This window comes from Ochotona princeps, chromosome 19, assembly GCF_030435755.1.
Source record: "Ochotona princeps isolate mOchPri1 chromosome 19, mOchPri1.hap1, whole genome shotgun sequence".
Taxonomy (NCBI): Eukaryota; Metazoa; Chordata; class Mammalia; order Lagomorpha; family Ochotonidae; genus Ochotona; species Ochotona princeps.
Genome location: NC_080850.1, coordinates 17,932,952 through 17,949,249, shown reverse-complemented (window position 1 = coordinate 17,949,249; position 16,298 = coordinate 17,932,952). Strand labels below are relative to the sequence as shown.

The following is a 16,298-nucleotide window of genomic DNA, read 5'->3' as shown; positions in this document are numbered from 1 at the left end:
ATTTACATTAAGTGTGTCATAGGGCCCACAAATAATACTTGCTTTTCTCAGTTGATTTACAAGTATCTGTTAATCATCACCTCTGGTTGAGAATTATTTCCTAAAATGAAAAACATTATTTTAAACTCATTAAGCATTTCACATCCCCTATTCTGGAACAAGAGGAGGGCTTTAAAGAGCAGAGCAGAGATGTTGAGAGATGCAGTTTGCTTGAAAGGAACAATTCTTAGTTTTCACATAAATCCTTTATTCTCTGTCCACCCTTGTAAGCAATTTGAAACAAGCATGTCCTTATCAATCTAGGATTGAGACATCTTTATGTAAATGAATGAGGATTTGGAAATATTCCTCAAATATTATTTCACTTTAAAGATGAATATACCTCATTAGACATAAATACTGCATTAGAATCTCTAAAGAAAATGCTATTACTAAAAATGTAAGAGACAGAACAGGTGGCAGGTACTAGCTGACAACCACTTACTGCTGATGACATGAAGTAAGGAGAGACCAGGGATACAAAACTGCTTACCCCCACATTTGATGTGTGCACCTTTGCCTTCTTCCGGAGATACGTGCCACAGCCACAATGTTTTTAAAATATTTGACTGCTTAAAAAAAGATTTATTTATTTTTATTGGAAAGTCAGACTTACAGAGAGAAGGAGAAACAGAGAAAGATCTTCCACCCACTGGTTCACTCCCAAACATCCGCAACAGCCAGAGCTGAGCTGATCCAAAGCCAAGAGCCAGGAACCCAGGAGCCTCTTCAGGGTCTCCCACACGGGTGCAGGGTCCCAAGGCTTTGGGCCATCTTCAACTGCTTTCCCAGGCCACAAGCAGGGAGCTGGATGGGACATGGAGCAGCCGAGATACGAACCGGCTCCCATATGGGATCCCATTGCAAGTAGGGTAAGCACTTTAGCCACTAGGCTACCACGCTGGGTCCAATGTCTGGCTACTTTAAAATATTGTTTTTATTTTTCTGCTGTTCATCTTCCTTCAGTGTAGAAAAGCTTCAAATGTTATAGAAATAGACAACTTTTACTGTAAAATTGCGCCTCAATGGTTACCCATAGCAGAGTATCAGTATTTGCAATTTGAAATATTCACCTTGCTATATTACGTTTTAAACATTACATTGGGTCCGGCTGCGTGGCCTAGCGGCTAAAGTCCTCGCCTTGAACGCCCTAGGATCCCATATGGGCGCCGGTTCTAATCCCGGCAGCTCCACTTCCCATCCAGCTCCCTGCCTGTGGCCTGGGAAAGCAGTCGAGGACGGCCCAAAGCCTTGGGACCCTGCACCCGCGTGGGAGACCCGGAAAAGGTTCCAGGTTCCCGGCTTCGTATCGGCGCGCACCGGCCCGTTGTGGCTCACTTGGGGAGTGAATCATCGGACGGAAGATCTTCCTCTCTGTCTCTCCTCCTCTGTGTATATCTGACTGTAACAAAATGAATAAATCTTAAAAAAAATATATTACATTTATTCATAAATGTTATCTCTTTTACAAAAAATGAGGTGATGTTCATTCTGCAGCTTGTTCATAAATAATATATTATTGTATTAATGTATAATATAAATATAATAGATTTAATTATCATTTTGTAGCTTCATATATATCAGTTTTATTCTTTGGTAATAATATACAGCTGAGCATAAAATATCAATATGTATTTATATAAATAAATAATGTGAAATAGTAATCACCAGATGGATGGACCATAACTAGTTTAGTCACTTGTCTATTTATCAGCATTTAAGTTTCTGTAGTTTGTTTTTTACGATTTATTATTTTTATCCAAAAGACAGATTTACAGGGAGATGGAGACAGAGAAAGATCCTCCATCCGCTGGTTCACCCCACAAATGGCCACAACAGCGCAGGGGCCCAGGGACTAGAGCCGTCCTCCACTGTGTGCCCAGGCCATAAGCAGGAGCTGGACTGCAGGTGCAGCTACTGGGACTGGAACCAGCATCCAAATGGGATGCTGGTGCTGCAGGTGGAGCTCTGGCACCAGCTCCTAGGTATTGATTTTAGCTAATCTCCTTATTTAACATAGTGAAATATATATATATTTCACTATATATGTATATATGTGTGTATATATATGTATATATACATATATGTATGTATATATACATACATACATATATATGTGGGTATGTGTGTATAAAATAGTAAATACTAAAGCATTCAAGCAGTATAACAGAACACGAGGTAAAAAGAGAAGCTTTCTTTCCACCTTGCACTCCCGGCTCCAGCTTTCTGCTTTCAATCATTTCTTGTGATGGTGGCAGTTATTTGGTGCAGCAGCTGAAATGCTGCATGTGATGCCCACAGCCCGGATCCGAGCGGCTGCAGTGGCGTCTGGGGCTCTGCCTCCAAGTCCGGCTTCCTGTGAAGGTGCATCCTGGGAGGCAGCTGGCCAAGGCAAAATTACCTGGCTCCTTGCTACCCACCTGGGAGAATGAATTGAGTTTAAGGCTCCTGGGTTTAGCCTGGTCTGGTTGTAGCTGTTTGGGGCTCTTAGGAAGTGAATAACAGGTTGGGAGATTTTTTTTCTCTCTACCACTTTCTGCTTTTCAAAAAATAAACTAAAAACAAATTGTTTTCAGTTTCTTGTAAAGAAGTGCATTTTCAGTGTTAACAGTGGATCCTAAATTTCCCTCTGAAAATTCTTTCTTTCCTCTTATTTTTATTCTTTTCCTTGTTTTAGTAAAATTCTCACTTTTATCTTTTGAGTAGTTAGGGTGCTACTGTCGAAAAGACAGCAAGACTTTCAGAGAAGCTAAAGTGTTTCCCCCACAACACAGCCGACCTCACAGTAAACCTCAGTGTAAAGACAGGGGAACGAGGTCTGATGGCTGAGGCTTAGCTGTGCGTAAGAGGTCTTGCGGAAGGAAAGAAAGGCAGCTAGATCATAGTTTTCCGGCTTTCCGTGGGTGCAAGGAGCCTTGACATGAGCCACAGCAGCCCAACTCCCTCCCAGGGTCAAGCTTTGGTGGGTCAGGTCCAGTGAAGACGGGCTGAGAGAAGGGGACCAACAGCTCATCAACAATCGCACTGTTTTATGAGAAACTGCCTTCCCCAAGGAGAGAGTGATGCTCGTGTGGTGTTTGACTATCAAACAACACACCGGATGCCTTCCTGTATCTCAGGTCGCAGTTACCCTGTGTGGCGACTGTTGGTGTCCCCGTGGCTGCCAAAGAACCAAGAGAACTACCAAGAGCTAGGCAAGCTCAGCTCGGAGACCCCAGACAGCTGTCCCAGTGCCAGCCCAGACCCTGCTCGGTCCCGCATTCTGGCTTTTCTCCCTCTACCATGTGAGACCTCGCTGTGTCAGGATGTAGAAAATGGAGTAACAAGGGTGGAAAAGACTGTGGGGGCCCTTCAGCAAGTTGGCAGAGGAGATGAAACCAGACTCCGGGAAGGCTCGTGAGTCAACCTCAGAACCGAGATTCGGTACTTGGCTGTGCTTGGAAGTGGGGGAGACAGCCCCCAGATCAGTCACATAAGCTTCATTTCATGTGGCATCAGTTTGTCAAGCTTATGTGTGTCACTGAGTAATTTCAGATGGGAATACTGAGGTGTGACTGTCTCAGCTGATACCGGGATTTCTATTGCCAAAGCCCACTCCTGACTTAAGTCTCTGTATGGCTTAAGCCAAACTCCTCTGAACCAAGGCAAACTGTAAGAATCAGTGAAGTAGGGCCTGGCGCAGTAGCCTAGTGGCTAAAGTTCTCACCTTGCATGCTCCGGGATCCAATATGGACACCAGTTTTAATTCTAGCCTCTCCACTTCCCATCCTGCTCCCCCCTGCTTGTAGCCTCAGAAAACAGTAGAGGACAGCCCAAAGTCTTGGGACCCTGCACCAGTGTGGGAGACCCGGAAGAGGCTCCTGGATCCTGGCTTCGGACTGGCTCAGCTTCAGCCATTGTGGCCACTTGGGGAATGAACCAGTAGATGAAGGATCTTTCTCTCTGTCACTGCTTCTCTCTGAATATCCGGATATCCAATAAAAATAAATAAATATTGGGCCCAGCGTAGTAGCCTAGCAGCTAATGTCCTCACCTAGATGTGCTGGGATCCCATATGGGCACTGGTTCTAATCCTGGCTGCTCTGCTTCCCATCCAGCTCCCCGCTTGTGACCTGGGAAAGTAAAGTAGTTGACAACGGCCCAAGGCCCTGCGACCCAGCACTCTCATTGGAGCCCTGGAAGAAGCTCCTGGCTCCTGGTTTCAGATCAGCTCAGCTTTGGCCATTGTGGCCACTTAGGGAGTAAATCAGCGGATGGGAGATCTTCCTCTCTGTCTTGCCTCCTCTCTATATATCTGCCTTTCCAATAAAAATAAATAAATCTTTAAAATAAATAAATAAATCTTTAAAAAAATAAGTCGATGAAGTGAAACTTTAGGTGAATGAGGATCTGGGGAAGATTTTACCAAGGCAGTGAAAGGGGAAGCAGAATGCTGAAGCCCTGATTATACAAATGATTTGTGAAATAATCAAATTACTGTCACTATCAAACTCAGCTGTACAGTCCATTGAATGCTAATTCGGCCTGCCAGAGAGTGGTTCCTGATTACCTGTTTTTGTCTCCACCCCCCACCCCAGAAAAAAAAAAAACTCCCCCGAGAGAATGGAGGACACATAAAAAGAAAAGAATAGGCTTTATGCATTGCCATGAGAGAAGGAAAAGGAAGAAACATTTGAGTGATCAGCTTATCGTCATGATTTTAATTAGTAAGTTTTAATTAGTAAGTTTAATAGTTCTTTTAGATCACGTAAATAAACCCAATACTTCAGGAAATGTTATTTTGTTATTTTCATTTTTTAAAAATATTTTATTGAAAGAATTACAGAGAGAAAGAGGGAGAGACAGAGAGAGGGGTTTTCCATCTGCTGCTTCACTCCCCACATGGGCTCAACAGCCAGAGCCAGGCTGGTCCAAAGCCTGGAAACATCTTCCAAGCATCCCATGTGAGTGCAGGGGCCCAAGCCCTGAGCCGTCCTCCGCTGCTTTCCCAGGCCGTTAGCGGGGAAATGAAATGGAAACGGAGCAGCTGGAGCTCGAACCAGCATCCATATGGAATGCTGGTGCCACAACCTGAGGATTAACCTGACACACCATTGTGCCAACCCCTATTTTGTTATTTTCAAAAAACCTAGTTGAATGGGCATTTGACACAGCGATGAGGACATGGCTTGTAACCTACACATCTCAAATAATGTGCTTCTGTTCCAATCTGGGGGTAACTCAAATACTTGAGTCCCTATCACCCACGTGGGAGACCTGGATGGACTTTCTGGTTCCTGGTTTTGCTAAGGCAGCCACAGCTGTTTCAGGCATTTGGAGAGTGAACCATTGGACAGAGGAGTCTCTGTGTCTCTCTGTGTGTCTCTCTGTGTGTCTCTGTATGTCTCTCTCTGCCTTTCAAACAAAGGTAAAGGAATAAGCTTACTTCCTTTGTTAAGAAAAAGCATGGCAGCTAAGGAGTTGGCCAGGTGATGAGGAGTAAATTGGGGCTCAAACCTGAGTCTCTGATCTGAAAGCTCTAGTTCTCCCATTTTGCCTTGGCAAAACCAACAACTGAAATTCTGCTGTTTTCCACAAAGATGGAGATGCCCTCTTCCGTCCATCTTCTAATTAATGTATCTGTGGTGTTTGGTTTTTTAGCTTTAATTTTTTTTTTTTTTGAAAGACATGAAGAGAGGGAGTGAGACAGAGCTTTCATCTGCTTGTTCACTTGTGGTCTGGAGTCAAAGTCAGGCCTGTCTGCTAGCCTCTCTGAATCTCAACTTTATCACCTACAAAATTGGGAAATAATACTTTGTAGAATCACGAGTAAAAGTGATAAGAGATGGAGTGCTGATACATAGGAAGTGCTCAAAACGTTATCTTTCTTTTTCCTTGCCTCTCTCTCTCTCTGAAACTCAAAATCCAAATTTTACATCATACAAAATATTAAAATCCAAAATAGGATGATATAAAAGTCTGTTGCACAAGCTTGGGTTTGTGAACACAAATAGGCATCAGCACTTCGGATTGTGCTTGGCACACGGCAGATGTCTGCAGACACATTATAATGTAAGGACTGTATGACTTTGAACATGGCCAAGAAGACGGACGCGGTTAGGCATAGTCCTGTGCCTCTTGCCCCAAGTGGCACAGACAGAAAAAACAAGAATGAGGGCAGGTTTCACTTGCTCTCTCTTTTTCTAAGGGCTTTTGTGTGGTTTCCTTGGAAGGTTCTACTTGGGCATTTTCCAGAAATAGCCCAGTTGTTTGCGATGATTATAGGCAATCACCATTTCCCAAATCCTGAACTATGATTATTTCTTTGACCAGCTCCTTCCCAGATGACACAGCTGTGCACCACTTTTCAGGTCTCATGAAATCCAAGGAGAACCCACTTCTGGGCCTTTAGAGAGTCTGATTGTGAGGGATGGATTGTGACGGGGAGAGCCAAGTGCTTGTCTGGGAATGAGCACGAGGCTGCTGGTGAAACAGGAAGGCCAGCCTGAGAGGAGACTCACCCGGCAGTCAAGCACAGGGGTATCCTAACATTCAGGGTTGGACATCAGCAGCAAGATCTCGATTGAAAGAAGAAATCCACCTCGGATACATTGTGACCACTGTGCACTTGAAATGTGATGAGATGGGTTTAAAATAGGTGTTTTCAAAGACTTAGTACCAAAAGGGGGGTATAATTCTTTAATTCTTATATTGATTGTAATTTCAAATAGCAATTTTAGACATAATGAATTAAGTAAAATAGATTATTACTTGCTATTTTTTTCTCTTCTGAATGTACCTGCTGGAGGAGTTGCAGATGATCTGTACGGCTCACACAGTGTTCTCGTTACAACTCAGGCCATTGTTTGCCTCCACTCCATGCTCTGAGATGACCTCTGTGATACACATCCAGCACTCCCCCTCCCAGGGATTTTGCTGTGGCTGTTTGCTCTCCCTGGAGTGGTCACTTGCCCAGTACTGGTCACAAAGGGTACCTGTTTACTTTTTCAATTCTTGTTAAATTCATTCTCTCAAAGCAGACCTTCTCTGCTTGGTTGTATCAACCTGTTCTCTTCTTTTATAGCACTTGTTTGACTTGTCAGCCTCCCTAGTTACTGACATGGCTTGACTTACCCTGGGGTCCATGCCTATCAACTCGTCATCAGATGAAAATATCGGTAGTCTAAAGTGTGTGCAATATACCTAATCTACCCTCATCAGAGCTCAGCAGTCCAGCAGCCTGTAGAACATGTTATTCTCTTTTGTGACTGGGGAGCTCCACTCGCTGCTGCTACTCAGGATCACAAAGGGTATTGTGCCATATAAGGCAATCCAAAGGAGATATCAAGATTCAAGATGTGAAATACAATTGCTACTGAATGATTTCACACCACCATAAAGTTGAAAAAATCCTGTTAAACCACTGTAAGTGGCAGACCATTTGTATACTGTGAGCTCCATGCCAGACTCCACCATACTTATCAGTGAGCTCGGAACAGGGCCTTGTTCGTAGCAGACCCACCATAAGTATTTCCTCAACAGCTAAATGTTAACAACCTTAAATATGATTCTGAGTGTTTCAGCTGTGCTCCAGCTAGCTCCCCTTCATCTGTCTTACCCTAACAAAGCATTGCCATGGCCAGCCACTGCATTAAGCATCAGATGGAACAGATGCCCTCATCCCTGTGCTTGAAAACCACAGGACCTAGCTTCCAACCACATAATGTTGGCCTATATTTTGTTTCATTTTACTTTGTATGTTGCCAAGGAAATACCCGACAGAGGTCAAAGCAAGGTAACATTGAAGCCCGGTCTCCCTGTTTAGCAGTCACTGCAGATTATTGTCAAATAGGCACCTTCTTTGTGCTCTTATGCTTTGAAAAACAAGTTACCCCTTCCTAAGAACTGTGATTATGGGCAGCTTGGGCATATATTTCTAGCTGTGGCAGACTCTGAGATGATAGTTTGAGTCCAAAGAGCACATGTATTCAGAGGGTTTTAAGGGAAGACAGACATGACAACTCATCACTAGTTTTGAAAAAACAAGTTCTAGAATGGTTTGTAAACAGACACATATTTCTCTTTACACTAAAGGCCTCTTAAAAATTTCATAGAAATACACATTATGAAAATCTATGAACTTTAAAACCTTTGACACCAAAATAATTCCATTTTTGAAGTTTCTGAATTCCCCTCATCTGAATCCTGTAATTATGTTGGAAAAAGACAAATAACATTCCTCGTGGTTAACCTTGACTACCTCAGAGTTGTAGAGAAGGGTGGGATAAAAAAGCACTATAAACTTTCCTCATAACTCCATGTTTTTTTTTTTATGGCAAACAAAAATCTATATAAACTTTAAAAAAAATACAGTGGTTCTTACACGGAAAAAAATTGCATAAAAGATTTATTTGTTTATTTGAAAGTAAGAGGGAGAGACAGAAAAAGAGATATTCCATCTGTTGGTTCCCTCCCCAGACACACACAATGAATGGCTGGGGCCGGGCCAGGTCAAAGCCAGAACTGTGGAGCTCCATCCTGGTCTTTCACGTGGATTCGGGGGCCCAAGAACTTTGGCTATCTTCTACTGCCTTCCAAAGTGCATTAGCAGAAAGCTGGACTGGAAGTGGAGCAACCAGGACTCAGGCCCAAGCCATGGGCCAGTATTTCAGGCAGTGGCTTAACCCACTACATCTCAATGGCAGCCCCAAGAAAATGTTTAAAGAAACACCACAACCCTTCCCAGTATCTGGGAGGGTGTGTTTATCACCTTTAAATTTTTGTCCTATGTGTTCTGTGCCCCAGTTACTAAAGCACAGATCAACCAAAAAAAAAAAAAAAAAAAAAAAAAAGGAAAGAAAGAAAGAAAGAAAGAAAACAAAGACCAAAAGACCAAGCTCATTTCTGGAGAATCTGATGAAGTCATTGTTCTAACCAACTCTATCATAATAATGAGATCTTCATTAACCTCTGTAATGGGAAGGTAAACGTTATTGTGGGTACCTATTATAAATCCAATGATTTGTTTAGAAATTCAGTTTTACAATCCAGTCATCTCTTAACCTTGTATTATTATCCTCATTGTAGCAGATGCAGAAATAGGTTCACAAATGCTAAATGAATCGTCCAAGGTGACAGACCTAGTTAAAATCAGAGTTTTTCCAACCCTGCTCTCATTGCACCAGCATTTTCCATTTATAAAAGACAAGCTATCATAACAGATTTTGCTGCTGTTTATTTAATTCAACTGAATTCTAATCCAAGGGCAACTTGATTTTAAGCACCCGTGGAAGGCTTCTGCTTTCTAAAAGCATTTCTCTAAGTAGCTCTCCCTGGTACTTAATGGTTCACCAATAGAATATGTCCCATTAAGTATGACATCACCTCTCCTGGGATCTATCATTCAAGCACTGGGACCCTGTTATAAAGGGTGACATGTAACACCATTATAAATCACAAACACTGTCATTTGAGTTAGTTATCAGGAACATAAATATATCTAGTAAGCTCCTGAGGAAATGAGATATAGGCTAAGATTTGGTATAGGTGGTGGAAGCAGACAGAACATATGTAAAAAGAAGAGCCAAAAATGTTCTGCAGGCATGCAGTGTGGAATTGTGAATAGAATAAGGACATGGAGAAACCAGGGGAAGGTAAAAAAGGTACCACTAGTGAGATACATCGTCCTCTAGGTAAGCTCTGGCTCAATCACTGTGCTAATTAGGTCTTGGGTGGGCACAGGACAGATAAAACTGACACAGGTATGAGTCACTTTCCTATGTTACACCACCCATGGCAGCTGTGATAGGTAATGCAAATGGTGCTGTTTGTCATAAAGGCAGTGGCCAGCCATTGTCCTGCCAAGGCAACAATGCAGATTTATCCCAGGAGTCGGAGTTTCTTTCTCCCACTGAGAGCCAGGCAGCATCTCGGGCATATCTGAATGGGAGGGCTAGAGTTAGCTACAAAGTTAATGGGTCTCATCTAGTGTTGGATTTCTGGGAGCAATCTGGATAAAACCATTGAGTTATTTTCCTGGAATGAAATCTGCTCATTTTCCCACAGAAAAAGCGCACGTTGAAGGGCTCCATTGAACTCTCCCGAATCAAATGTGTCGAGATTGTGAAGAGTGACATTAGCATCCCATGCCATTATAAATACCCGTTTCAGGTAAGCTCATCACGCCAGAGAAGAATTCTCCACTCTCTAGACCATGGTTCAAATTCTCAGTCATTGTGATGGAAGGTGGGAAAGTGACCACGCTGACCCAGGCTTGGAATCTAGATCAAGGTTATAAGGAAACGTCTGTGTTTTATCAGTGTTTTTAATCCATCCATCCATTCATTCGTTCATTCAATAAAGGTAAAACGCTGCATCTTGAAAGGTGATCCTTCATTTCCCTTTCTTGGATCTCTTGACTACCTCAAGGAGGTTCCTCATTCCCAAGCAAAAAGTGTTTCTGAGGGTCCAAACCCAGGTTTAGTTTATTCATGATATGGGGCAACAAATTGCCACCCTTAGCTATAAATCGCTCATAGTTCTAAGACAAAGAAATTCTAATTTTGAAGCCACAGTTGTGGTGCAATAGGTTAGAGGCCACTTACAACACCTGCATCCTATTAATTGGAAATTTTGCTGCTCAATTTCTAATCCAACATGCGTGGTAAGGCAGCTGATGATGACCCAGATATTTGAATCTCTGCCTCTCACGTTAAAGACTAAGATGAAATTCCTGTTTCCTGCCTTCAGCCTGGTCTGTCCCTGCTTGTTGCAGCCATTTGGGGAATAGAGTGGATAGAGGATATTTTTGTCTGTCTGTCTCTCTCTCTCTTCTTCTGTTTTTCAAATGATACATTTTTTAAAAATAATGATTTTACACTTTATGGGCTATGCAGACAAATGCACTGTCCATTTTGGTATCCACAGGTCACATGTGGGTGTTTAAGTTTAAATGTAAATTCATTAAAATTAAATGATAATAAAAACTCAGCTGCTTAGACATTGGGTCACATCTCACACATTCAATAGCGTCAGATGTCTAGTACTTGCTGTATTGGACAGCACAGGTTACCGAATGTTCCCATCACCACAGGAAGTTCTACAGATCACACCTGGCGGGGGGAAGGGCAGAGTATCTATCGCATCTATCTCATCTCCCACTCTCAACATTTATGGCTGCAAAGAAATGGATGTCTCCTTGCATATGGCAAGATCCCCTTCATGTTGCCAAGCAGAGGACAAGTGTTTTGCTTTTAATGAGACATAAAAAAGAGCTATCTTGTATTAGAAAGGTAACCCGTATGAGATGGAATTTTTAGGACTGAAAGTAGAGAATAACTCGTACCTCCTGTGTTGTTCAACTTCTCACTTACAAATGAACACATGAAGAAAAGTTGGTGATGTTCAAAGGGTTAATAGAATTATACCAAAGCCGACTTCCTGGTTATAAAAAATGTGCTTTGGTTAAGTAAGATGTTATCAGCGAGAGAGGTGGGTGAAAGAGGTACAGGAACTCTGTACTATAGTTGGAGCTCTTGTGAGTTGTAAATTGTCTCAAAGTTAGACATTTCTTCAAATCCCAATCACACTTTTCTAATCTACTAAGGTATTCATGCATTTGCTGGAAATATATATATACTATATTATATAGTATATATAAATATGTGTATGCATATATTATATATGTGTATGCATGTATTATAGGTTATATATATGTATATATATGCATGAACTACTGAAAATTGAGAAATAAATGAACCATTCTGTCCAAGGGGGAACTTTCTTCTGAGGCTTGGATGTGGTAGTTGTTCGCTGGTGGCGTGGCAGGTCAGATGAAAGCCTTCTCTGCACACGTGCCCCCTGTGCTCGCATGGCACCCAAAGCACCTGGATACAGAGGCACAGGTTTCCTGATCACCCAGGAAACTGCACATAGGACAACAAACACAGGCTTGCAGTTACATATCTGTCCTTGGGCACCCTGCTCACCTTGAACTCTGTGTGTGTCTCCAGGTTGTACATGACAACTACCTCCTGTATGTGTTTGCTCCAGACCGTGAGAGCCGACAGCGCTGGGTGCTAGCCCTTAAAGAAGGTAATTAAACTCAGTTACCTTCACATCACTGTGATCCCTAGAGGCGTGCATTCCACAATAGCATGTGAGAGCAGCTTATGGCCAAACATTGCTCCCTATTAGTGTTGCTGGTAAGTCTCAAGTTTTCACCCTGGGCCCACGGAGCCGCAAATGGTGTAATTCAGAGATTGACCGGGTCTGACCTGCCACTTGTTCTTCTTACAAGGCTCTAAGCCAAGAGTGTTTTTTATGTTGTTAAATGTTGGGTTTTTTTTTTTAAGATTTGTTTTTGTTTAAAAGATAGAGTTATAGAGAAAAGGAGAGGCAGAAAGAGAGGTCCTATATCCAGTGGTTCACTCCCTAAATAGATGCAGCAACTGGAGCTGGGCCGGTCCAGAAGTAGGAGACAGGGGCTTCCTCCAGGTCTCACATGTGGGTGCAGTCCCAAGAACTTGAGTCATCATCCACTGCCTTCTCAGGTCACAAGCAGGGAGCTGGATGCTGAATGAGAAGTGGAGCACCGAGGATCCGAGCCAGTGCCTATATAGGATACTGGTGGCCCAGGCTGAGGCTTAGCCTACTGTGCCATGGTGCTAGCCCCTGAATGCTCCATTTTAGAGGACTGTATTGTAATGCCTGTACAATATGCTCGATTTTTGCTCTTGGCATCCCATGTGTTTTGACGTTTTTGTTTTCGTTTTCATTTCTTCTGAATAGTTTCTTTGATCTTGTCAAATCTACCATTGGCTCAGGATTGCACGGTGGCATCATTTTATCCAAGAGATTTTTGTGTTTTCTTTACCCATGCATTGGTTATTCAGTGGAGTGTTTTTCAACTCCATAGTGCTGTAAATTTTTGTTTTAACTTCATACCTGTTGTTGACATTGTTTCGTGGCTTCTCATATAAGGGAATGTACAGTGATGGCATAACAGAGACTATCATATCCAGATGTGAAGATACAATACAGTATGCATCCCTACTTCCAAATCAAAGATGGATTCCCAATGAAACTGTTGGATATACCTAGACAATGGGATGCTGGACTGTCTGATATTGTCTGTACCAGCAATTCTTATGAAGAACTATACTATTGTAATAATATGGGGAAAATCAGTCAGGGGTGGGAATTTGGGTGGAAGGGAGGAATCCCAGACCCTATGGAATTGTGCCATAAAATTTTTAAAAAATTAAAAATAAAAAAAATAAGAATGGATCCTCAAGAGAGATGGTCAGGTTTGAATCCTGGTTCTGCACTAACTGTGTGCTTGTGGCACACAGTCCCCTCACTGTCTTGTTTCCTCAACTATTGAAAAAAGGAGGAGAAGGATTAGCAGTGCCCATCCCCTGAGCTGATGTGGGTGAAGTCTTGGGAATGAGGCTGGCTCCTGGTCAGTTCTCAGTGACTGTTAGGTGATTTTTAAAGTTACTCAGATAATCAGGAAGAGTACTTTTTATCCAACCCCTTGCTACAGAATCATCAGAAGCAGCCCTCTGATAGGAAGAGTGTGGAGCTGGACTGCCAAGATAAAAATTCTAGCTCTTGAGTTAATGCGTGGCTTCAGACAAATTCCTTGACCTTCACATATGTCTGTTTCTTCAGCTACATTCATTAATAATAGTCATGAGGTTGCTGCGCCAACCAAATGAGGCAGAACATGCAGGGCAGTTAGTACGGTACCCATCCCAAAGCACTGTGTTTGTATTACTGATTATCAAAAGCCTCTAAGGGGCTATAGTATCATAGGCAAGTCACTTGATTAGCTCTAGAGCCATGATTCTTCTATCAGAAAAAAATGAGAATAAAAATGCAATTCATATTTACTTCCAAGATTGTTACAAGTCTCCAACGGATGTGGACAAGGCAGGGTAGAGGGCAAGCAGGATGTGATCTGCAGTGGATCACTAGGCATAGTGTCTAGTCACTGGACATGGAGCAAATATAAGGAAAAAATGATCTAAAGGACCCCTTCTCCCTCTAAAGGAGTTTGACACATCAGATTTTAAAGCTATAAGGGACATTAGAGATTAACTGTCTAGAGCTGCAATTTTTAGACTGTAAGTAGCAGAGCCTTTTTTCATAGCAAAACCTTTACCCATCTTCCAAGTCACATGTACAAAAGGGATAAAAGCAAAGTTACTGTGGTCAAAATGGGAGAGCTGAAAAGGCAGGAACTTCTCCCACTTCATTTCCCTGTTTTCCTGTGGAACTCATTGAGCCAAGCTAACAACCTCATTACATAGCAGGGGAGACTGAGACTCCGGGAAGGATTTGTTCAACCCAAGTATACACAGCCAACTGAGGTAGGGTCAGACGGGCAAAGAGATGTGCTGATACCCGAATCTGACTTACATGTCCCCAGTCAACACAACAGTAAGTTCACATGTCCAGGTAATGGCTTTTTATGGACTATTTTAGAATAACATTCACACAGTGAAGTCCTATCCCAGGAACTTACCAAATTGGTGGCACTTGATAGACTAATCTGGAAATAACTTCTGCTGGTGCCCACCCTTTTCAGAAACGAGGAATAATAACAATTTGGTGTCCAAATATCACCCTAACTTCTGGATGGACGGGAGGTGGAGATGCTGTTCTCAGCTGGAGAAACTTGCAGTGGGCTGTGCCCAGTATGATCCAACCAAAAACGGTAAGAGCCTAAAAAGTCTCTGTCTTCTTTAAGTAATGACTGTAACAGAGCTTCCTATCTTCAGACCCAGCAGAGTTTGAGTGCAAAGTTCTACATCTTCAGAATTTTCAGAGGGGAATCATTTGTCTTGACTACAAGTCTGTTGGTACTTTTTCATCTCCCACAGCCGGCGCTTCCTGGTGTGCCTGAGCATGGAGTGGTTCTGGGCACTTAGGGATTTTGGGTTCTGGAGGCTTCTCGGGTTGGAGCAGTGAGACACTGCAGGCCCAGGCCTCCTAGGCCCTGCTGAAAGCAGCGACTTCCCTCACAGAACTCCAGACTGGACAGCAGTGGGGATCCAGGCTCCACTGCCTAGAGGGGCACAGGCTTGGGGAGGCTTTGAGGCAGGGCCATTGCAGGACCAGGTATTTTATGGAGTTCATCCCTCTGGACAGAGTCCCCAGTCCAGTCCTCCTCACCTGCTTAAGCCATTCTCCCAGGAAAATTGGTCTCCTGTTTTTTTGTTTATTTGTTTTAAAGTGTACCTGGGGTGGGGGATGGAGGGGAAGGGAATACCATTTGGTTGCGTTTGGTGGGGTAGATGGGTGACTATCCAGAGGCAGAATCCAGTAAGTGGAAGGAGCTGAATGAAGACGTGGAATTCCCCAGTGTCTGAAAAAAAAAAAAAAAGCCAGGTAGCTGCTGGTTATAAAAAGTGTGATCCGTAGCAATAGCATCACCATCACTTACTTGGGAGCTGGTTAGACATGCAAATTCTCTGGCTCCTCCTCAGACCTACCAGAGCAAAATATTCATTTTAGCAAGATACCCTGGAGATGTGTGCGCACAGTACGGTGTAGGAAGTACTATTGTGTTAGAAATTTGAATAACATGAAGTACTTCACTCAAGTTGTAGGGAGAAAGCCTGAAGAGGTACATGAGTTTATTTATTTATCACAATGGTACCACTTCATCCATGTGGTTAATTACACAGATAAAGCTCTATACTCGGGAGGAAGAAGAGGGAGAAAAGAAACCTAATGTACTCTCTTGGCTTCTCCCAGCCTTCGCTTTAAACTTGACCTTGACCTCCACAACTTCAGAGGAAAGGAGGTCATGGACCAAATGGGAAGTTATTTTTGGATTCTGACACTAGGGATTGGACTGCAGCTCTACAACTCAACTTGAAATGATGATTTTGGAACCTTGATTCTCCAGTAAGGCTAGACTCCACTCATCCACTCATACAATTTCATGGATGTTATTTGTTCTTCTGAACTATGTGGTGTGCCGGTAACAAGTAAACAAGAAGGATGGCCTTGAGCAATTCCGTGTGCTCAAGGCCACAGCAGGAAGTGCTCTGCAAGCCCCATCCTGGAACAGGGATGGTGACCTCTGTGAATCACTTTTTATTTTCCTCTCTTCTCAACCTTTCTTACCATACTTACATACCTCTGGCAATATTGTTATTACACTAAAACTAAATACCTCGGATTGACAACCCAGAGCGGATGTAGCACATGGGTGGGTTTTTTGTGGCTTCCTGAGTCATAGCCCCTGCTTGTACCACTTTAAAAGC

At 42.9% G+C, this 16,298-nt stretch overlaps 1 protein-coding gene across 1 annotated transcript in view; it reads left to right on the top strand.

Moving 5' to 3' along the window:
- ITK (IL2 inducible T cell kinase) overlaps positions 1-16,298 on the top strand; it is a 59,956-nt gene that overhangs the window by 11,799 nt on the left and 31,859 nt on the right. The window contains exons 2-4 of the mRNA XM_004587593.3: positions 10,084-10,188; positions 12,030-12,111; positions 14,612-14,740. Of these exons, the coding sequence (XP_004587650.1) occupies positions 10,084-10,188; positions 12,030-12,111; positions 14,612-14,740 (316 nt within the window). The remainder of the gene's footprint in view (positions 1-10,083; positions 10,189-12,029; positions 12,112-14,611; positions 14,741-16,298) is intronic.